Source organism: Eretmochelys imbricata, chromosome 1, assembly GCF_965152235.1.
Source record: "Eretmochelys imbricata isolate rEreImb1 chromosome 1, rEreImb1.hap1, whole genome shotgun sequence".
Lineage (NCBI taxonomy): Eukaryota > Metazoa > Chordata > Testudines > Cheloniidae > Eretmochelys > Eretmochelys imbricata.
This window is the reverse complement of record NC_135572.1, coordinates 232398964-232423151: the sequence shown is the minus strand read 5'-3', so window position 1 is coordinate 232423151 and position 24188 is coordinate 232398964. Positions and strand designations below refer to the sequence as shown.

At 42.7% G+C, this 24188-nt stretch overlaps 1 protein-coding gene across 1 annotated transcript in view; it reads left to right on the top strand.

Moving 5' to 3' along the window:
• The first annotated feature begins 11996 nt into the window (after positions 1-11996).
• Positions 11997-24188, top strand: part of BORCS5 (BLOC-1 related complex subunit 5) — a 125569-nt gene continuing 113377 nt past the window's right edge. The window contains exons 1-2 of the mRNA XM_077825382.1: positions 11997-12411; positions 14236-14379. Of these exons, the coding sequence (XP_077681508.1) occupies positions 12354-12411; positions 14236-14379 (202 nt within the window). The 5' untranslated portion in view covers positions 11997-12353. The remainder of the gene's footprint in view (positions 12412-14235; positions 14380-24188) is intronic.

The following is a 24188-nucleotide window of genomic DNA, read 5'->3' as shown; positions in this document are numbered from 1 at the left end:
CCACCCTTGAAAGCTGACAATCTTACCTAATAACATGACTCCAGGCAGAGGTGCTGGAACAATTTGTATAGTGGGGGGACTGATGAGAGCCATTGAACCAAATGGTAAACCCTGTATGTGATGGAAACCATTTTAAGTCAGGGGATGCAGCAGCACCCATAGTTCCAGCACCTATAACTCCAGGATCTGGGTCTTTCAGAAAAATACCAAATATCTAGAAACTCCAGAGACTTGGCAATGCTGAGTCATATGTTTGCAGGATCAGGGCCTCTATCCCTCTCTCACCTTTGCTAGATGGGCTGAAGGCACCTGTGTTGTCAGGAGTGTAAAACAAACATTGGTCATTACACACTATCTGATCTGCCACCACATCCGGATCCATAAACCACTGAACTTCCCAAATAAGACAAAAAGAAAAATGTCCTCCTTCCAAAAACAGAGAAAATTCTTCCTGACACTTAAATGCCAACACAGGTCAGTCAAGTTATAATTTGCTCTAATTATCTCTCTCACAAATGCAGATGAGGGGCAATACAAAAGGTGTAAAGTTATCATGGAATCATAGAAATATAGGGCCTGAAGGGACCACTCTATTCCTACTTGAGATTCCCCTATTTAAGGATTGCATTAGCTCTTTTGGCCACAGCGTCACACTGGGAGCTCATGTTCAGCTGATTATTCACCAGAACCCCATATCTTTTTCAGAGTCACTGCCTCTCTGGATAGAGTCTCCCATCATCTAAAAGTGTGGCCTACATTTTTTGTTCCTAGATGTATAATTTATGTTTAACCATATTAAAAAGCACGTTGTTTGCTTATGCCCAGTTTACCAAGCAATCCAGATCCCTCTGTATCAGTGACCTGTCTTCCTTGTTATTTACCACTCTCCCAGTTTTTGTGTCCCTTGCAAACTTTATCATTGATAATTTTTTTGTTTTCCTCCAGGTCATTAATAAAAATATTAACTACTGTAGGACCAAGAACGGACCCCTGCAGGACCCCAGTAGAAATATACCCATTCTGTGATGATTTCTCATTTATAATTAAATTTTGAGACATATCAGTTAGCCAGATTTTGACACATTTAATGTGTGCCATGTTCATTTTATATATTTCTAGATTTTTAATCAGAATGTCAGGTGGTACCAAGCCAAATGCCTTACAAAAGTATATAACATCAACATTATTATCTTTATCAACCAAACGTGTAATCTCATCAAAAAAGGTATCAAGTTAGTTAGACACAAACCTATGTTGATTGGCATTAATTATATTACCCTCCTATAAGGCTTTATTAATCAAGTCCCATAACAACTGATCCATTATGTTGCCTGCAATTGATGTCAGACTTGCAGGCCTATAATAACTCAGATCATCCTGTCTACCCTTTCAAAATATTGGCACAATATTAGCTTTCTTCTAATCTTCTAGAACTTCCCTGGTGTTCCAAGACTTATTGAAAATAAACATTAACGGTCTCTGAGCCCCTCAGCCAGCTCTTTTAAAATTCTTGGACATTATCAGGTTGTCCTATCAGTCTTCTGTTCCCAAGATTAATATGCCCAGGTGTTTTTAACCTTTCCTCATAGGTCACATTTTCTAAACTTTTCATCACCATTGTTCTCCTCTGGACTCACTGCAATTTATGCACATCTTTTCTAAAGTGTGCCTCTCAGAATTGGACATAGCACTCCAGCTGAGACCTCTCCAGTGCCAAGTAGAGCAGGGCAATTACCTCATGTCTTACAAATAACATTCCTGTTGACACCCTAGAATGTGTGACACTGGTAGACATGCTGCCAGCTCTTGTCAAGGCTGTAGGTGTCAGCGAGCATTGATAAATTCATAGCTGGAAACCAGACGCGCTCACCTATATGTTAGTATTGTTCAAGATAGGGGTTTGACTTATAAACATGTGTTTAGTGTTTAGACTCTGTAAAATGCTTGTAAATTGCTGCATACATTAATCTTACTTGTAATGTCTGTATCCAATAAGGCAGGGGTTCTCAAACTTCATTGTACCACAACGCCCCTTCTGACGACAAAAATTACTACATGACCCCAGGAGCGGGGACTGAAGCCTTAGCCCACCCAAGCCCCCACCGGGGCTATCAGGGGGCCAAAGCCAAAGGGCTTCAACTTTGGGTGGGAGGGCCTGTAACAGGCAGGCAGTGGGGCTCAGGCTTTGGCTTCGGCCCCTGGCTCCAGCAAGCCTTATGCCAGCCCTGGCAACCCTATGAAAACAGCACTTTGAGGTCCCGACCCAAAGTTTGAGAACTGCTGCCATAAGGTAATATGTAAGTTTTGCTTTATAACTGTAAAAATGCCTGCTCTTAACTTGTGAACCAAGGCAGGGGAAGTGGTTCCCTTGCCCATCAAGGACTATCAATACTAAGTGGGCCATTGTGAAACATCACAATATAAAGACTGGGTTGACACCCCTCTCACACCCATGAAGGTGCTACGTACAAGGAAGCTGGTCCCATCAGCTTGAATTCTGGAAGAAGAAAATAAAGACAGCTGACATGAAAATTTTTGATCTCTTTGCTGTTTGGACTCTCACAGGGCTGGAGCTATGAAATAGAAGCAGAGATCCCCAGGGTCAACGGTTGGCCCTAAAAGACATTCAGTGCTGACAAATTAATACTACAGTTCTGTCATCTTTTGGAACCACAGACTGTAACTCATTTATATATATATATATATATATATGTTGCCTCCTTTAACCTTTAAATAATTCTCTCATTTCTTTTTCCTAGTTAATATATTCTTAGTTAGTTTACTATAGGACTGGCTACAAGCATTCTCTTTGGTGTGAGATATGAGGTACAAATTGACCTAGGGTAAGTGACTGGTCTCTTGCAACTGGAAGCAACCTGAATCTTTTGTGATCTTTGATATGTGGGAACCACTATAAACTAAATCCAGCTCATTTGGGTGGCAAGATAGACGGGAATGTCCAGGGGGACTGTCTGTGAATCCATGGCACGATTGTTATAGTACTTCAGGAGTTCACATTTGTTACTGGGTTGGTGAAATCGAATTACAGAACATACAACCAGTTTGAGATGTATGTCCTGCTTTTGACTGTCTACCCTGAGCTTGGCATTCATGGTCGTGAACCACTCCAGATAGCGTGACAGAATATTAGCTTTTTTCCCAACTGTATCACATTGTTGACTCATATTCAATTTCTGATCCACTATTCCGCCCAGATACTTTTCAGCAGTGCTATCATTTGGCTGGTCATTCCTCATTTTGTAGTTGGTTTCTCTTTCCTAAGTGTAGTAGGCTGGTTCGGCGTGATTTATTCTTGACAACTCCATACTGGCTATTCCTTAGAACCCTATTATCCTCTGGGTGCTTACAAACTGATTGTTTAATAATTTATTACAGTATCTCTCCAGGGTATCAAAGTTAGGCTGATGGATCTATAATTCCCTGGGCCCTCTTGGTTCCCCTTGTTGAAAGCTAGATGCTGTGCCCTACCTTTGAAAATAACAAAGAAAAATCAAACAAGTTATTCTGAATTTTATCCATTCAACTGAATGCCACATTGACCAATGTAAAAGAGGGGTGAACTGAGCAGCACTAGTTGGAAATGGTATTGAGAACATACATACATACATATATATATTAGAATGATCATGATGATCATATAAAAATGTCAGTGTTTTTTATTACTATTAATAATCATCTTTATTATGGTAGAGTGTACAGGCCAACCAAGAGTGGGGCCTCATTGTGCTAGTTACTGTACAACCACAGAATAGTAGACAGTCTCCGTGCCAAAGAGATTACAATCTAGATAGACAAGACGGATACAGGGTGATATCACTAAATCCCCATGGCATGGCTTTCAAAGATGCTCACATGCAGCAGTTCCCCATGTCACAGAAGCCCTCATTATGCAAACTTCTCGGTGCGGCTGGACCCCTTTGCCTGTGAAAAGCAGGTTGCAGGATCAGAGCGTAAGGTCCTGATCCTATTAACACTTACACATGTGCTTAACTTTAGCACCAGGAGTAGTCCCAGGGAAATCATAGGACAGCTAAGTGCAAGCATAAGTGTTTGCAGGACTGGGGCCTTATTTAGGTGCCTATATGTGGACATAGGATTCTAACTGTAGACAACCTATTTTGAATGGCCTCAGTGCAGACACTATTAATGTTTTCCATATGGAATGATTTCTTCCCCTCCCCTTTTTTTTTAGGAGAGCTCTAGCACCCTGAAGAAGCCCAGGAGGAGTGTAAGTTTTGTCCTCATTAACGCGTGTTACCTACACAGTTTACTGCTTGGTAAGGGCCCTGCTCTTGAAAACTGCTGTACATAGGCAGAATCCTGTGGCAAACAGAGCCCCACTCATGTGGCCCACCCTCTTCCTCAGACCAGCTTGCAGGAAAAGGGCCTAAGGGCTCAATCCTGCAAGGTATGTAATGCAATGGGAGTTTAAGACACTGGGCACCTCGTAGACACGACAGGATTTGGCCCAGAATTAGAGCAAACCTTGCTTTGTGAGCTGGCTGCTAATTGGTCAGTGGGGCAAATGCAACCTGCTGGTGTGACCCCCAAGCATCTCTGTATTCTTTCCATACACAATATGTGCAACATCTGCCTCGTGCGATATCATTTAAAAACTAACAACACACTGATCGTCGGTATTCTTGTGTAATGTATGTACAAAATGCATATTCAGAGTTATGAACATAAACTGAAATTATGAGTACAATGTGTTTACCAGACAAGTCTGGGGAACGGGGAACTGGTTTCTCAAAGACAAAGGACAAGCCGACGCCTCTAGCCAGGTGTCAAAGCTGATTGGCAATCACTGGTCAAGTGACCATTCTTTTGCAAAGAACGGGGGCAGGAACAGATCAATCTGCATTTTAGCAAACAACAACATGGAACCTCTTTCACCATGAGACTCCATGTCTCCATCCTCACAGCTGGAACAAACTTTATGTAGGGGTAACCCTCAGGAAAATGCATTTAAATGGGTGACTGGACTATAAAAGTGAGGGGTAAAACACCCTAGGTTATCTCTCTCTCTCTCTCTCTCTCTTTCATCTAAGGAGACAAAGGAACCAGCCCTTTGACTTTGAGGGAGATCCTGACGTGAGAATTTGGTCAGCCATGTTGCTGGGAACCCATGGTAAGGATTTTACCTTGAACCAAGTCTAGCTTGTTAAGTTTTAGCTATTAGGAAGCGTTTCATCTTTATTTTTCTTGTAATCACTTCAGACTTTAATACCTTATACTTGTACTCACTTAAAATCTCTCTCTTTGTAGTTAAATACATTTGTTTTATTTTTTTAATCTAAACTAATTCAGTGTTGTGTTTAAACTGAACAGTTTGGTAATTCCAATTAAAGCAGCAAACTGTTGAATATTGACCCATTCAGGAGCAACGGACCTTTAATATCTGAACTGTCCAGGAGAGGGCAGGGAAGTGCAGAACACATGTTTTTGGGAAAATTTGGGACTCGGAGTATGTTGGGGTCATCTTCTTGCAAGCTGTAACCAAGGCTGGTGGAAGCCAGAGTGTGGCTGGAGTGCTGCTGACAGGTCAGAGTTGCTGGACAGTGCTGCAATTACACACAGATACACAGGGTGACACCTACATGCTGTTAGGCCAATGGTTTTTAACCTGTGGTCTGCAGACCCCTGGGAGACCACAGACTATCTCAAAAATTTCTAAAGGGGTTTGCAACTCCATTTGAAAATGTTTAGGGGTCCACAATTGAAAAAAGGTTGAAAACCACTGTGTTAGGCTGTTTGTGAATGGCCCTGGTTGGGAGCTACAACAGCAAAGCACTGTGAGGCACCCAAGGTTGTGGGGGAGGCAGTGACACAGCCCTCACTGGTCTGGACTGCACCCCAGAATGTGACAGCTGAGTAGGACTGAAATCTGTACACTCCAGGTATGACTACATTAGAAATGCTACAGAGGCGCAGCTTTAGTGCTGTCATGTCAACACTACAGTGACAGAAGAGAATCTTCCACCGCTCTAGTACATCCATTTGTCCAGGAGGCAATAGCTAGGTTGATGGAAGAATTCTTCCATCGGTATTTACACCAGGGCTTAGGTCATCTTAATTACATTGCACAGGGCATGACATTTTTCACAGCCCTGAGTGATGTAATTAAGCCAACCTAACTTTGTAGTGTAGACCAGACCTGACTAACAGATTTGTTTGCACCTTCCCCCATCAGTAGATTTACTGTAGTCTGACAGAGTAGACTTGCCATTACATTTACAGTACAATCAACAAAACAGAGGGTGAAGCTCAGTGATTAAGACCCCAAGATTTCAAAGTATTTTGACAGGAAGCAGACATACCTATGTCCGTCATCCCAGGAATGAGCTAATCTAGGCAGACAGCCTGTACATTATGCCACAGCATGCAATTGTTTTATTTCATAGGAGCAACATTGCTTAAGAAGACTGGCCAATTTTTAGTTCTTCATTAGGATTTTTATTAACAAACTGCTAGACATTTCTGCCTCACCAGTACCCTATTTTGTCTTCCTTTCAGAGGCAGCCTTGAGTTCAAAGAGGTACTGACACGTAGTTTAAATCCCAGATTTTACATCCTGGACCTTTAAAATGGTTAAAGCTGAAAAGTGGAAAACAGAAAATCTGCAGTTTAGTCTTGCTTCTGCTAGAGACTTGCTGTGGGACTTAAAGCAAGTAATGTAAACCTCTCTGTACCTCAGTCTCCACATCTATGAAATAAGGATATTGCTACTTACTTCCCTGATATGTGTAGCACACTTTGAGATCCTTGGATGGAATTAATGCAACACTGGCAGCAGCAATGCAACCTGCCTCATGCTGCCTTACCAAAGTGCCGCATGCCTTGTCATGGATGGAAGGCTAATTTATCCTCTATGCCCATTCAATCCTTGTCCTTTTTTTTTTTTTTGAGACAGCCAGCGACGGGCTTTTATGCGGACACCTATGTAGTAGTTAGATCGAACCTGCTGACTCATTTCACATTAAATGGGCTGTCAAATAGCCATGAGATGGAAATGTGGTTTAGTCATTAGTTGACCTGAATCAAAAATGAGTGAATCATCTACAGATGATAAAATATATATTCCATTAACATACCCACAGGGAGCATCCTGACCTCTACTTTTGCACAAGGACCTGCAGCTGTTGACCAGCTAACTATCTGGGGAGATGGAAATAACATGACACTGTTTTTAGTGCATTTAGTTTAAGTCCCTACTACAAAAAGTACTTGGCCAAGATGTCAAGGTCAGATTACGAGCAGGACTCCAGCTCCTCAAAGCTCCTTCTGGCTATTGCCAGGCAGATTCAATAAAATGCAACTGATTTGGGTTAGACAGCAAAAAATATTTTAGTAGAGGCAGAACTGATTTTATAGAGATCTGTATATATACACAGAGACCTATAGACTAAATTCCTGTATTAATGCATGGAATACATACAACATATGTGACAAAAGTGGAAATTTGCCTTCGCTGTCTTTCTAACATGCCCCAACCATGAACTGGAGGAGCAAGAGAATAGTTTAATCTCCATAGCCAGTTCAATTCTTGCCCTTTTTACTGAGTCTGCCAAGTAGATTGCCAGTTGTTGTGAAAGAAATGTTTGAATACATGACCTGAGTGTACCCTAAATGCTCAAGTACTAGAAGACAAAGAAAAAGAACCTCAGATTCATAATTTGTTTTAAGTCACATAATTTTAAGCCAATATGATTTCGGGAGGGGCCAACTCATGATTTTTGAATGCTTTGAGTTGGCAACAATACCTGCTTCTTAGATGTCTCTGCTTCATGGTAGAGCTTCTGTCTGTAATCTTACACAGTCCCTCCTGGGTACCTTCCGGTTAAAGATTTAAGTAAACAGTTTACATATCCTCACACATCTACTGCCTTTTATTATTTTCAAACTTCTCATAGGGAGAGTGAAAAAATAAAATCAAAACTATATCATAAGAGAATATTTGACTTTGTTCCTTTAAATTGTTTGGTTCTTGGTAATAAACATATCAGATCTGTATATTCTATATGTAGATATATAAAAGGGATATGTACTTTCAAAAGCATTATCTTAGCCAGCAGTTGAAAGGATGCTGAGGAGCAATTGTCTCGTCTCCAAACTATTAGCAAAATACAAAACCAAAATAATTTGCACACCTAATATATTTTAAAGTATGAACACAGGTTATTTTATTTAAAAAGCTTACAGAGAACAAATTTTTAATTACTTCTTTCCTTTTTCAAGTACAAATCCTCATATATTCAACACATATACTAGTATTTAGTAAATCAAAAGCCTGAAATTTAGAGTGATGATAACACATCTCAAAAATCACATTTTTAAAATTAAAAAAGAAAAGAGAGGAGTAGGATTTTGGAGAGGAGAAATACCATACTGTTACATTTAAAGGAAACTATCTGTTTATCGAGAGAGAGATATGTCTATCCATATATACACAAACATTAAGCAGAAAAAGATCCTTAATGTTACCTGTAATTAATGTACAGGTCTCATCTATAATAAAATCAATATTCTGCCCAAATAAGGTTATTATAACATGATCACCATAAAAACAAAATAATTATACAGTTCACAGAAATAAAAAGTGCGAAACTGAATCAAGCTAATTTAAGAATTTGCCTGAACTCTGTTATGTTACATTACATTATCTCATATGTTAATTAGGCCCTGATTTTCCAAAGATTTACACACATGCTTAATTTTGCACACTATGAGTAGTCTCAATGAGATCACATGTGATTATTTTTAAGCACATGGGTAAGTATTTGAAGGATCAGAACTCATGATTGTCATCACTTTGCTAAGGATGGCACTGCGCCAACAATCGTTTGTTTGATTTCCCACTCAAAGAATTATATGGCTTTAAAATTACTTAAGAAAAAAACTGTATTCATAATTACAGATTCCACTGTAAAACCAGTTACATTATTATTAGATTGCAAAAACACTATGGGCTTGTCTACAGGGCAAGTTGCTGCGCAGCAAGCCAAGGTATCCCTCTTCTGTGGTTCAGCACCACTCTAGACGTCTGGCTCCCCAGCAGTTGCCTTTCTTGGGAGGAAAACTGCATCTCTCTCCCTTCTAACTAGGGTATTATAAGGCTGAACAGTTCCCTGCCTTCACTGTGTTATTCTCCAGCAAAGTGAGGCTGCCTAACCATTCCTGTTTTACTTATTCTGCAAAGACAGTAAACAGTGTAATTATCATAGTTAATCTACCACACCGCTCTTTCTAAGCAAAAACATTTATTCTTAAGGTAAAAGCATTAAAGAAACAACATATTAAAACTAATCAAAGAACTGACACAGAGGCTAATAAGCTTACCAGAGATCACCCCGTCACTCTGACAAGACCTCTTGCTGATCATCAGTCTTCAAACCCTATACAGGGTTTCCCTGTGGTCACCAGTTCACGACAGCTTCAGCTCAGAACAAACACCCAGCCTGGGCCAAATCCTTCCAACCCTTCCCTAAGGATTGGGGACCCCCGTGGATCAGATGTCCGGTTGGATGGTTTGCTTGACCACAAAGAAGGCCCCGAAACAGTTTAAACTCAGGCTATTTATCCAAAAATCCTTGCTTTGTCTGTTGGTCTCCAGAGAATCCAGTCTGATTAGTATATGTGAGCCTCTCTCCAGGTGGGCGTACCTCTCTGGAGGTGTTATAAGCTTAATGAACTTGCCTACCCTCTGTCCCCCGTCATTCTTTTTAGTTCCTGGAGTAGCACTGGTCCCCCTTGTTCCCTGGGAATTATATAAAATCCCTGGCCCTCATCAATGATATCCCTGGACAATGATACATCAACTTAATTCAGTAAGGTTTGTCCAGGATATTGCAGGAAATTGCCATACCTGTCACATGGACAGTGCAATGAAAGTCCCAGAAACTGCACACCAGGACTTTCATTGTGCTGTAGCAGTGTCCGCTGGCACACTGCAGATTCATATCCTGGCTTGCCGTGCAGTAACTTGCTGTGTAGACAAATCCTACAGTTTATGACTGAGAAGTGATCCAGGCATGCTCATCTGGGGAATAATTAGGTGCTGCTGAGCTAAGATAAAACTCAGAACTTTACAAAGAGGCTGGGCTTCACACTCACGATAAGCATGGGCTTGGCTAGGAGCCAGCACAGGGAATGCTGGAGATGGAAGAGTTGGTCTGTTTATATTATTTTGTGTTTATAGATAGTCCTGTTTTGCAAGTTTTATGAAGGGAATGTGTCCAGGGACACTGAGGGGGTTTTGTTGCTGTTTTAATTGTGCTAGATACAAAAACAATAAACCTGAAACCTTCAAAGAGGATTTTTTCATTTTGCTTAACCTAAGCCTCCTATGAACTTTCTATCTGGCTGTTATTATCTCAGCCCTGTCACAATGATAAATATAGAGTGCTGCTTCCTGCATGTTGGACCTGATTAGTTATTTATCACAGAAAGATGTTACTTGTTTTTTAAGAGATGGGTACTAAATTTCACAGTGTCAACAAAAAGAATTAAAAATATAAAATCAGAAAAAGAAGGTGAGTTTCTATTTATTTATTAGTTATTAAGATGTTCAGGATACACATTTAGGCTCTAATCCCATCATTGTCACCAGTGATTTTAAAATAAGAAAAATGTTTGCACCTGATTTCCCCAAAAACGTTTGTATACATTGAACAATTAATAAATACACCTCACTGACAAATTGCACATGGATTAATGCTACTCTTAAGAGTTTTTTTCTGAAAAATCACGTGGGCATATTCATTGCTCTCTCAGAAATGCATCCGATGAAGTGAGCTGTAGCTCACGAAAGCTTATGCTCAAATAAATTTGTTAGTCTCTAAGGTGCCACAAGTACTCCTTTTCTTTTTTCAGAAATGAGGGACAATTTAAAATGATGACTGAATGATATTTAAAATGTTTCATTGAAACACACTAATAACAAATTCATCATAAGGTCCTGATCACTTATGCATGTGTTTAATTTGACTACTATTGATGGGACTAGTTAGGAGTTAAGCGTGTGTTTCCAGGCTTGGGGCATAAGAGAGAGAGATTTAGGCTCTGATCCTGTAAATGCATACTCACATGTGTAAGTTTACTCATAGGAGTAACCCCATGGAGGCCTATGGAATCAACATCCAGATTAAATGAATCCAGAGTCTTCCTATTTTTAGGAAACATTTCAAAATCTTCCTCTTTGATAAGGTCTTTCCATATAGCAAGAATGGCAGTCACAAAACCAATACCCTTTACTACTCATCCTTCCTGAAACAGACCCCAAATGAACAAACAGACCACATAAACCAACAAATAACCCGCTCCCAAGGACCCTCAAAGGAAGATGCTGTGAAGTCTAGCAGGGACTTTGTTCTCGCTAATCTATTTCACATAGATGGTGCTCAGATAGTAAGGTGATGGGTGGTGGCAGTATAAAACCCTTAGATATGAGCTTAGAAGATAATGTTTGCACTTCACGATCCAAGAGACACCGACAAGGTTTTCATCTCGGGGCCAAAAGACCAAACCCATCAAGACACTTGACCATAGTCTTTAACAGGCCGAGAAACAACTTACACTTGATCTTGGCTCCACGGAGCCAAGAAGTATATGCATAAATGTCTGCAGGATCAGGGCAATACTCCAGTATACTCCAGCTCCCCCAGGTCTTTCCTTTCTCATTTTAGTTAGCAGGTTAAAAAGCTCCTTTATTTTCCTTTTCCAGTCCTCTCCCCTTTCTCCTTCCCTTTTCTCGCTCAGCGCCTTTGGCAGGCGAGATGCTCGTTATCACTATTTTCCTGCTCGTAAGCTCTCCCCCCAACAAAACCCAGCCCGGGGTAAGGTTAATAACACCGCTGTATGTTGGGAGGCAGTGCAGCGGGCCCTTTAAAACTGAGCCACCGGGCTCTGCCTCCGCCCATCTCCTGCATGGGCCAGGCCTCCTCCTGACCCAGGAACAGGAACGTCCTCTGAGCTGGCTGGCCGGCCGGCTGCTGCAACCCGGAAGGCATCGCGCCGCAGACTCCGTACATTGAGTCACGCACAGGGGAGGTTGCAGGAGCCGCAGCTGCGGCAGGCGGGACGCTTTCTTTTGCGTGTTGGGGCTGAGCTGCTGTGTATGCGCTGCATCCCCTGCTCCCGAGCCCCGTGGCCCTAGCAGTTTGGGGCCCGCGGGTGGGGGGGGGTGGGGGCAGGTTGGCTTTCAGTGCAGTGGCAGGTGCTTGGTTTCCAGGGCAGGTTGCTGCCCTTGCTTCCCCCAAAGGAGAGGAGAGGGTGGGGTGTTTGCAGCGGCGAAGAGGTCCGAGGGAGAATCCTCCAGCACAGCCGCAGCCACCATGGGAGCTGAGCAAAGTGCAGAAGCTGAGAACCGGCCAAATGACCTGAGCAGTTCAGGTCGGTCTCTCTGTGTCCTCCCGCCCCCATCTCTCTCACCCCTTTGCTCCAGTCCACCAGTCACAGGGGTATGCGGGAGGGGACAGCAGCAGCAGCAGCATAAACCCTTGTGTGCAGTCTGGATTTCTGGGGCGATTTGGGTGGTGCTGGTTTGAGGAGTGGCAGGGATTTTTGTGTACTCTTGTTAATACGTAGCTGGATGATTATATGTCTTACTGAGCCATATGTGTTTGCATGGTGTTTTACAGGAGACTAAAATGACACAGTCCCTGCTTATACATGTGTCAGGAATGCAACAAATTGACAGCAAGAGGGGTAGTGAGGGGGACAAGACACAACTTCTATAGCAAGGGAAAACAGCATTTGATGGTGGAGCCTTAGGGGTGTGTTGTGCCCCCGCTCCCCACCGCAGAAAGCAGCTTGTATATGTTGCTATAGTTCTTCCTTCTATTCCTGTTGTAGGTGGGCGATTGTGAAGCGGCATCTGTGTATGGAGGGATCAGGATGATGAGGGGGTGGGTAATTTGTATACAAGAGGTGGGAGACTGTTTGATCCCAAGGGGTGGCAAGGCAGAAGAATACTAAAATATCTCTTAAGAGTAAGAGATGGGAACAGAAACAGAGATGTTGTTCAGAACCTTGAAGGTGAGGCTCAGCATTACATTCATGCAAAAGATGAAACGAGTGAAGGGACAGTGAAGAGGAAATTTGTGGCAAAGGGAGAGAAAGATCTGTCTAATTTCATCCCTGCATGTTAATGATCATATTGTGTATGCTGGCAGATGTGTCTCAGGAGAGTGGGGGAATACGGCAGGCAACATGGCCACAGAGTGTCTTGTTTGCACACTTCAGCTCTCTCGGGCTATGCTGCATGCTAATCAGATGGCCATGGGAGGATGGAGGAGCTTTTAGCCCCAGCCAAGGTTTCTGGAGAAAGGTGTGGAAAGAGACTTCAGCAGAGTTTGTTTTATCTAATTTTCATCACAATGAGTAACAACATTAGTTTAAAACAAATAGCTGAAACACCATGTACAACCAATTAACTGCAGAAAGTGACTGTAGCAGGAAATATTTTGAGGATTTTAAAAAACCCTAAATGTAATGGGATAGTGTCATCTTCAAAATCATGTGTTGTCACAAATATCTTTACTTGTGTTACTAAAACCCTTTAGAGTATTAAAAATGAAAGAACTATAAAAATGCTGTATTTGCCTGTGTGTGTGTGTGTGTTTTATATGTACTTTTTTACATTTTTCTAGATAGTGGCATGAACAAAAGTGAAACTGACTTTGTAAATGTTCACTAAGTCCCTAACTGTCTTGTGACGGTGGTTTTTGTTTTTGTTTTTTTTAAATGGAAACATTTCTGTTTGTTCTTTGGCTTGTTTTTAATAACATTAAAATTTTAGGTCAAATTTAAGTTTATAATGACACTCTCTAGAATTTTAAGAAGTGCAGCATGTCTGGGTCTAAGTGAAGGTTTGAAATGGCCAACAGCAGTTACTTTCTGAAAGCTTAATCTACTTTTAAGTAACAAATATTCTTTATTCTGCATTCCATTGACTTTTAAAAAACCCTGGAATAATGCTATCAAGCAGAACCTCTTATAACCAGTGAAAGTAGAAGAGCACTATGAAGTCCATTTAACTTACCTGAGAGGCATCTAGGTACTCCAGTGGTGGCTGCTATAGAAAACCTTTAATATAGACTGCACACACCACAGTCATATTTTTTGACAAAGGATGAAGCAGATCAATAGTGACAGAGTTAGCACTGTACGGCCTTATTCATTTAAATGTTTGATTTACTTATTTTTTCCCCACAGCATCTCCTTCTCCAGCCAAGCAACGAGCTAAAATGGATGATATTGTGGTGGTGGCTCCGGGAACACAGTCCTCGCGGAACGTAAGCAATGATCCTGATGTGATAAAATTGCAAGAGATTCCAACTTTCCAACCCCTTTTGACTGGTAAGTGAGAATTTTCTGTTCTCTTCCCCCTGCCCCCCTGGGCACTTTTTCCCCTTAGGAAACTCAGTGGGGGACACAACCCCATCTCTATCAGAGTCCAGGTTTCTGATGATCTAATCACTTCCCTTCGTTCCCCAATCTATGTTTTATGCCTTGCACCCATAAGCCCTAAACTGCTGTTGCTATCCTGAGGAGTGGTGAGCCGGGGCAATGGCATAATGGGAATGTTGGAAGTTCTGCCTCTCCCAGAGGCCAGGGGCACGCTTTTGTGATTACAAGAGATCTAGAGATCTGGTTTAGTTGTTAGGTTGCCCAGCCTGGTCCGAGTACGTTAAGACTGTTTTGGACTTTTTGTTATTGGAGGCTATTGGAAAATGGGTAGAGAGAAAGAAAGTACCCTTTGGCGCCTATGGAACATAATAGTGTCCCCTAGTATCAGTTCATTTCCTTTATTCCCACCACATCGTCTTCCTTCCCTTCACCCCATCCTTATTCTTTTGCTTGTTCTATTCCCCTTTCTGAGCTGACCCTTCCGTTGTCCCTGCTGCTCAGTTGCTTTTCTGGTACTTTGTATGAAAGTGATACTTCACATTTCTGAGTGTGTTGCTGATAGGAGCACCATGTCTGTCTGTTACCTTGGTGTTGCCTGCATGCTATATAGCAGGGGTGGCCAAACCATGGCTTAGGATGAGCCATATGCAGCTCTTTTATAGTTAAAGTGCGACTTGCGGAGTCCCCTCTGCCCCCCCGCCCCCCGCGACTCCTTCAATCTCTGCCTACCGGACTTGCGTGGAGGGAGTGGGAGGCACAATTTAAAGATTTGCCCCCCACAACAGCTTGAGTCATGCCCCCTCCCCCTTACTCTTAGTGGCCTCTCCCTCCAGCTCTCAGCTGTTTGCCATGCCTCTCCCACTGCTGCAGCAGCTCCCAGCTTGCCGGCTCCAGCAGCTGCCGTTCAGGGAGGGGGGCCATGTGGCACCATGTAACCAAGGGGGCCAGCAAATCCTGGCAAAAATGTGAGGGGCGGGGCTTGTCCCCACATGGTGCCTCTGGCTTCTGCCCAGTAGGGTGGGGGGGGGTCTTGGGGTTCCAGCCCCGTGGGGCATGCCTGCCAGGGCTCGGGGCTTCAGCAGGAGTGGGGCTGAAGCTCTGAGCCCCGGCAGGTGCCACCAGCTGGGCTGAAGCCCCAGGCCCTGGTAGGTGCACCCTGGCTCTTGAACTTCTGAAGATTGTCGTATGCGGCTTGGAGGGTCAGTAAGTGGCCACCCCTGCTATAGAGATTGAGAGTGTTATAGACTAGGCTCTGAGTTTTGCGGTGCTGGAGTGCTTCTGTTCTGGGGAAGCTCCTTAGAGCTCTGTATGGTTATGCTTTGAGGTGAGGCAAGTGGATGAATGCAGCAGAAGTGGCCTTGGAAGGATCCTTTCCAGCAAAAGGGAGGTAAGGTGGGCAAGCAGGGGAAGCAAATGGGTGGAGGTGAGGGAAAGGGATAAGTGAGGACACTTCATTTGGATTGGTATTCCCAGGAGAGAAAAGAGACCACTGTGCTCAAAATAATCCATGTTTGTGACTTGCTTCAAAGCCTATCAGCACTGCTTCATAACTAGCTATAAAGTTGCTGAATGGTGTGGGAGAATGTCATCAAAGGGCTGAAGTGTTGCCAGTTTGGTGCACTCTACCTTTGCCAGTCCAAGAATCCAGAGACCAGGAAATGGAACCTGAATCCCACATAAGACCTGCAGAGAACTGAACACTAGGTCACTGGTGACCAGCCCCTTCTTCCCCTTAAAAAATAAATAAATAAATTATACAGTTTGCTAGGAAGTCTTTAGCCATTTAATTGGCTCGACCATGTAGGTCATGCTGATATCTGCTGGCTCTTGGGCAGAGCTGCAAACTAGACTATATTGCATGGAATAAATAATTATATCCTGTCTTTCCAGCCCAAGTGTCGTATTTGTAAAACAAAATGTGTGTGATTCTTGCACTGAAATCACTGAAAGCAGCATGACTTAGGATACGGCACTGGACTGGGACTTGGGAGACCTGGGTTCTATTCATGGTTCTGCGACTAGCCTGCAGGGTGACCTTGGAAAGTCACTTCCCATGGATAAAATGGGGATAATGATCCTGACCTCCTCTGCAATGCGCTTTGAGAACTAATGATGAAAAGTGCTATATAGGAGCTAAGTATTACTACAATTTGGCATGCACCTGGGAAAATCTTGCACTGTGTGTGTGTGTAGTTTACATGGAGGGAAGAACAGATTTGAAACCTAGCTCAAATCAGTGAAGAAAAGGAAACTGGGAATTAATTGTTTTATTAAAATCCACTTTTATTAAATCTTAGACAAATTTAAGCAATGCTTAATGTAGTCAGCCGGTATCTCCTTTGCCATTTGCCTTTGGGTTTGCTGACCTTGGTGCATTGTAGAAGTTATAGTTATACTTGGATGACTAGTCCTTGAACAATTTGTCCTGTATAATTGACATCCATCAATAGGTTCTCTGTGCCAGCAAATCTTTACTTCTTCCTTTTTTTCCCCCGCCCCCTTAAAAAAAACAAAACAGAACAACCCATGTATCTGTTGCAAGGAAAACCATCTGGCCTCTCTTGAATGTTGAACATGATGCTGTTTTCTGGAGAACGCTGTTAACCATTCAGTCTTCCAACATAAAAAATAAAATGAGGTGTGTTTCTATGAAATGTCTGGGGAGATTAATGTCCCCTCCTCCCCTCCCCCATCTTCTTTAATTGCTAGGAACATTTGCATGGAAAACCAGGATTCCACTTGTCAGCCGTGCTTCTGCTGCTTAATCCTCACCTGAAATCCTAACGTTTTATCCTTGTGACTCCCATTAAGCTGTTGAGGAGAAGACTTGGATTTTGCACATTGCCAGTTATTATTTCAAGGGGGGAATGAGCAGCAAGCTCTAGTGGACTCTTAAGAGGCAGAGATCCTGTTTGCATGCGAATACCCCTAGTAATAAACATAGGGAATTAAAATACAGAAAATGTGATCTATTGCACAGTTAGCAGAGTGGTCTCTATGTAGCATGCTTGTCAGTTTTTGTCCTGAGGTGTCGGTAGCTCTCTAAATTCTGTTGTGGAATCACTTTGCCATTCTCAAATATATTTTTGAGTTGTGACTTTTTTTAACACACCCAATTTACCCTCCACTCCCATTTTAAATCAGTTTCTGTTGCACCAGTTGATTAAATGTATGTACTAATGCTTTAAACTGGCAGTACCAAACTTCTTGTCTTCAGTAGGCATCCTCTGTGAGGAGAGCTGGAAATGGCTTCCTCAGGTACAAGACAAACCCCCTCTGAGGCAGTTATAGGAATTGCAGGAGAACATCACAAGGTGCTTGTTCCTGGAACCGAACATACACTTCAGTGCTGCCAGCCGAGGGGGGAGGAAGTGGGACATGAACTTGCATCTTTGAAATGGCAATGCAGCATGTTGAAACTAGACTGCCTTGCTGACCCAGTATGTGGTGCACTCTGTCTTCTGTTGGCGTGAATGTAGTGCTGGTGAAAGATGATTCTCTCTGTGTATTTTGCTAGCTCCGAAGACCCCTAGTCACAGATCAGGACCCTGCTGTACTAGGTGCTGTACAAACACAGAACAAAAAGACAATCCCTGTCCCCAAGAGCGAAGTTCTGTTCCACAGCCCAGGAAACTGAAGTCTCTAGAAGTTGCAAACACAGAATTTGTCCCTTAGCCATTGCCTGACCTGATCTTGCATGTGATTCTCACCTAAATGCTCACTGGTCTCCGTGCTTAGTATGTACTATCAACATGTAGCAAGTGGGATTTTAAATAGGACGAAATACAAGGCACCTCAAAGTGGCTGACATTTTCAGAGTTAACTAACAGACCCTTATGATTTCTCTTTTTCAGTTTTTCCATAAATGCCACTAAATAAATGCCACTAAATAAATGCCACTAAATAAATGCCACTAAATAAAAGTATAAAGGTCATTCCCTAAATTTTATGCCACTTTCAAAGGCAGATTCTTCAAACCCTTAACTCACATGTCTGTCCCAATCAAGTTAATGGAACTGATTAGTGTGAGTTTTTGGAATTAGTTATGGGATATGCACTCCAAATTAGTGTTTCACAAAAGAGGCTGAAAGTCATTGTCATTTAACAATGGCTTCTCAGTGGCTAGTGGGCAGGTATTCACATTAAAAATTACACTGACTCCCATCCTTGTTGGATGGGTCATCAAGTTGGCATGGGGACCACACTAGCCACTAGGCCCCAGAGATGGGTGATCCCTCTGGGTAAGGGGATTGAGGCAGGGTACTGTGTGGAAACTTGCACTGCCCATATTGTACCTGTGCTATGGATAAACAGAAGGCTTCATTTCCATTGTTTATTAACCCTGCATCTTTCACCAACACACAAAATTCACTTTGAAGTTATAGATATTCATCCATCTTCATTAGCATATTAAGTCTTTTTAGTGTCAAGAGCTCTGCAGGCACTGCTGGGGGTTTTGATTCAATGATTGCAGCTGAAAAACCAACGTGGAAAAGGGAAGCATTGCTCCAGAAGTAGAGTGCTCACCCTATTGGTCAAGATTGTATTCTATATTTCACACACTAGCGTGTGTGTATATGATTTATTTCTTCAGTGTGTGTTTCAACAACTTAAGATATATATATATATATATATATATATATATATATATATATATATACACTAAATAAAAGGCTGTTGGGAAGTAACTAATGTTACCTAGAACCTATGATGTCATTTCAAAACTACTTAAAGGAAACTCCAAGAAATTTCCTTTGAGTGCTTGGCTGACAAAATACAAATAACCTTTAGCACCTTTACTGTCGTAGGTATTCTAATTGGCTATGCGACTTTATTTTCATTGGGGAGTTAAGCCAATTCAAGATGACTGTTTTCCCCTCTGCATTCCCCACTACAAAGATCTCATTCCTGAATCAGGTAGAAGGAGGATGCTTGAGATGGCCTTTTTTAGGAGCTAAGCTGCTGCCCCTGTTTCACACTCATGCATTGCCGGCCTGGAGAGCTAAAGACCTAAACCCATATACCTCATGTGGCAGAGATATTAGTGCCCTTCACCCTTCTTGGTTCCTCCTACACTGAGCAAAAATAAAAGGGATGTCGGTTGTCTTTTTTTGTTTTGTTTTAAGTGTGTCACATGAAGCAGTTAATGAGTCAGTCAACTGGAGTAAGTATAGCAGCATGGGCCCATGATGAGGAGCGCCATTTCAGATTCTGGTTGGAGGGGGCAACTTTAAGTGTGATTCCAGGGGCTACTTAGGCAACTGAAAACTCTAGGTGTGTTTTTTTTTTTTTTTTTTTCTTTTCAGAAAACATAGACATTAGCTGACTGTGTATCTGTATAGCTGTGTGTGCAGGGTTAGGTCTGTCTTCATTGGTGTTCTTTTTATTTGCCTGCTGCTTTTTGAGCCTTTAGGGTGCACTGGGGTCACATTTTGACGTTTTCTCCGAAGCCACAAGGGCTAGAGACTAACTTTTTTTTTTCTTTAAGAATGACGGCTGAAATCGTCACACAGCCACTTGACTCCGGGAGCTGGGGCTTTCAGAAAAACAATAATTATCATGAGAGTCATGACCAAATTATGAGTTAGCAATACTGCTTTAATTTCTATTTAAAGACTGGTTACTTTCCAGAAGGCTCTTAAGAAAAACACTATGGTGACTGAGTTGCGGTTCTTACGAGACTTTAAAACCAACCACCAAGAAAATTCCACATTTAAAGTTGAGAAAAAACTGAGACTTCTGAGGTATATCAGGGCCACTGCAAGCAGGAAAGGAAAATAAACAGGCACAGGAGCTCTGGGCAGCTCTTCTTCTTGGGAAAAAAAGTTGGAGGGTCAAAGCTTCCAGTCCTTAATCAGGTAAAACTTGTATTGTCATCAGCGCTTCCACTCCTGGATATTAACGTGCTCAATAACTATACACGTTATACTTAAATATCTTGAGCCGTCTTATCCAGGGCTTGGATAAGAGTTGGAACTTCTCTTTACCACTGGTATCCCTTCCCTTGGTTTTGGCCCCTTCTTTTCAGAATGTGACCTTGGCTCACAGTGCTTGGCTGTACTTCTTCGGAGTCCCCTGCATTCTGTCAGTGCTGTGTTTCATTTTAGAAAACAGTTCTCAACAGAATGTGTACATTTCCCTTTCTTCTGTTCCAGTATTTGAGTTTACTGCATTGGAGTTTCGCAGAACTACAAGCTGACAGAATTAGGAAAATAGTCCATACCAGGAGTGTTACTATATTGATTTTCCTATGGCAAAGCTGTACTGTTAAACCAATCCATAACACACAATGCTGAGTCCTTCCTAGCACAAGAAGAGAATTAACTAGTCTGAGCTTTATTTTCTCTTCCTAATTGCAGAGAAGATTCTTTACATCTAATATCTTCACTGAGGCCCAAAACACTGATATACATCAATGAAAATGTCACCCATTAAGAAAACGACTTAAACCCAAGTAGTGTGACACAGAACCACCTCTGGGTCTATTAACATGTCTTGTACCCATCTGCTTAGGGACCATAATGCATTGTAAGTGCTTAAATAATGGTCAAGATTTTCAAAGGTGATTGTTTTTTAGGTGCCTTAATACCCAAAATAAGGTACACATTTTAATGATGAGGGTAATTAACCAGTGGAACAGCTCACCAAGAGTTGTTGTGGATTTCCCCATCATTGGATATTTTAAATCAAGAGTGGATATTTGTATCTGTTGCGTGTTATGCAGGAGGTCAGACTAGATCAGGGGTTGGCAACTTTTTAGGGAAGAGGAGCCATTTTTTTGTTTTTGTCTTTGACCAAAATATTTTGAGAGCCGCATCACACGCAAAGCTATTTGTAGAGTTAAAATTTATAAACTAATAATAATTGAACGTGTTAAAGTTATTACTACTCACCAATACTTTTAATGTGACTTCTGCTGTGGGACATCTTTAGAGGGTTGCTCAATGTTTGGTGAATATGCTGTGATTTTCATTTTTCAAGCAGGACTCAAGACTAATATCTTGCAGTTGGCTCCTCAGTTTGTTTTTGATTAAATTCATGTCGGAAAACACTTGTTCACAGAAGTACGTTGAACCAAAGATTGAGAGAAGCCCAAGTGGTGTATTTCTTCAGCTGACTGTACGTATCTGGTAGACAGTTCCAAATGTCGAATATAATCTGGTCTTGCTGTTTAAGGTCGTCCATTTCAAACCACTTGTGTTGTAGCCCTAGGGTGGATTTCTGCCTTTCCAGATTTTCAAGTTCAGTGACAAGCTCTTTCAGTTTTGAATTCCATAAATCCTTGTCTTGCAAGTCCGTTAATTCAAGTTCAAATTGTGCTCGATTCCCACAAATGCTGAAAAATTAAATGCAGAAGTTTCAGCTTCACGTGGTTTCAACAGAACTGACAAAGTGGTCTTTTCCCTTCTAAACTTGTGAAATTGGTCAGCAAATGCAGCCAGCATTTTGATGATGTTTCTGCAAAGAACCTAACATCAGTGTCACAGTTGTTTGTTTGTATTGCTTCAGTGTTGGGAAATGCACTAACATGCCCGTCTCAGTATTCCTTACAAACAAAGACTGCTTTCGTTCAAATGAAAGAACTTCCAAAAGCGAAATTGCAATATTTCCTTTTCCCCATAGCTTCCGATTCAACATGTTTAAATGAGAAGTTAAATCCACCATGAAATTGAATTTCTGCAGCTAGTAAGGATCTGTTAGCGCCACCTATTTAAGGCCCTTTTCTCAGAGGAACACCCTAATTTCCTCAAGACGTGACGCAAACCTCACCAGGACTGTGCCTCTGGAAAGCCATCTTACCTTGTGATACATGAGAAGATCAGAATATTGGCTGTTAACTTCTCGAAGAAGCTCGCAGAACTGCTGATGATTGAGAGCCAGGGCTGTCCTTAGGATTTATGGGGCCTTATGCAGTATTATTAAACTGGTGCCCCTATGTCTGACTTGCTCATAGCAACACAAACATAAGCTTACAGTACTGGAAAACTTGCAATCTGCACTTTCTTTAAAACAGTTTAATTGTACCTTCCTCACCCCAACCCCTGTACTTTCCTCCTACCTGCACCCCCAAACCCAGCCCTGTGCTGCCAGTGTGGCCTGCTACACTGCCCCCTGCCCAGTCCCCACCACCCCCTTATGCCCAACACCCTCATGCCCAGTGGCCCCTCATCCAGAAATCTCCACCGCAGATCCCTATGCCCAGCAATCTCCCACCTATAGACCACTGCCTAGCACCCCTCTCACAGCCCCCTCCCCCATTCAGCACCAAAAAATTAAATTCTGTGCACAATATTTTAAAATTCTGCAAATTTTGTCAATAAATAAATGTGGAGGCTCCAGCATGGCAGTAGCAAGCATAGGCCAATGGCTGCATGCAGGTGGGAGATCGCTCCTCCCCTCCTTGGATAGGGACCTGGCAGTGAGATACTGCTGTGTGCATGTCAAAAGGCCAAAGCGAAGCCTTTTACGTGATGGCTGGGGTGTCAGCCCTGACCCAAAATCCATTTGAATGACAAAAAAGAAATAGCTGATACCAATGGCTGAGTCCAGCCCTCATACAGGCCCTTGCCTGCCACTGCTCTGAGCCATCAACTCCCAAATTGCCTTTTATTCTCCCTAAAACAGAGCATTTCCCTCTAATCCTGAAAAGTACAGAGGTGCTTCTGATGTGCAGTTTAATAAGAAAAGGAATTATAGTCAGGCACCAGTCTTTTTTTTTTTTCTGCCCTGATTTACACGCCTGGTTGCCACACACGCCTCAGTGGGATTGTACTGGGTATAACTCAGCGTGCAGTTTCAACAATGCTTCAACAGTGGGGCTGGAGCCGTAACAGTATGGGGAGATGTCAGCAAATGAGTAAAGTGCCTGAAACCACTATGGCTTATTGCAGTGTTTCTCAAACTTGGGATGCCACTTGTTCAGGGAAAGCGCCTGGCGGGCCGGGCTGGTTTGTTTACCTGCTGCATCTGCAGGTTCAGCCAATTGCGGCTCCCACTGGCCATGGTTTGCTGCCGCAGGCCAATGGGGGCTGTGGGAGCGGCGTGGGCCGAGGGACGTACCGGCCGCTGCTTCCTGCAGCCCTCATGGGCCGAGGGACATACCGGCCGCCGCTTCCTGCAGCCCCCATTGGCCTGCAGCGGCGAACCGCAGCCAGTGGGAGCCGCGATCGGCTGAACCTGCGGACGTGGCAGGTAAACAAACCAGCCCAGCCCTCCAGGGGCTTTCCCTGAACAAGCGGCGTCCCAAGTTTGGGAAACACTGGCTTATTGCTAAAAGCAGCCAAGTCAGCAGGCTTAGCTTAACCAAGGCAGGAGGGAATACATCTTGCAGTCCCCACGAGCAGACGGAAGATTTGGCCACCGGAAGCCTGCTGCTGTGTCACTCAATTACCAAAGCTGAGTGTGGCTGTCATCAAGGGTTGGGGTGTTTTACTAACCTTTTGCGGACATGTGTAAGTGCTTGAGACTAAGTAAAGTTTAGCTTTAAGTGAAAGCACTCTTGTGTTGTCCTGTTTGTGCCAGCCATCTATCGGTCGGACGGCCATGTCTCCCCTGATTTATTTCCTGACACCACCTCACACAGAGTAAAAGTTACCAAGAGCTGTGGGTTGAAAGAACCCTGAGTAACATAATCAGCCAAGTCTCCTTTGAACAGTGGCTCTTGTTTTGGATTATTTAAGCCGTTTTTAAAGGTCTTTCCCACGGGTGAGGAAGAAGGAGCTGCATTCTTGAAGGGACCTTTAAAATCCCACTTAACT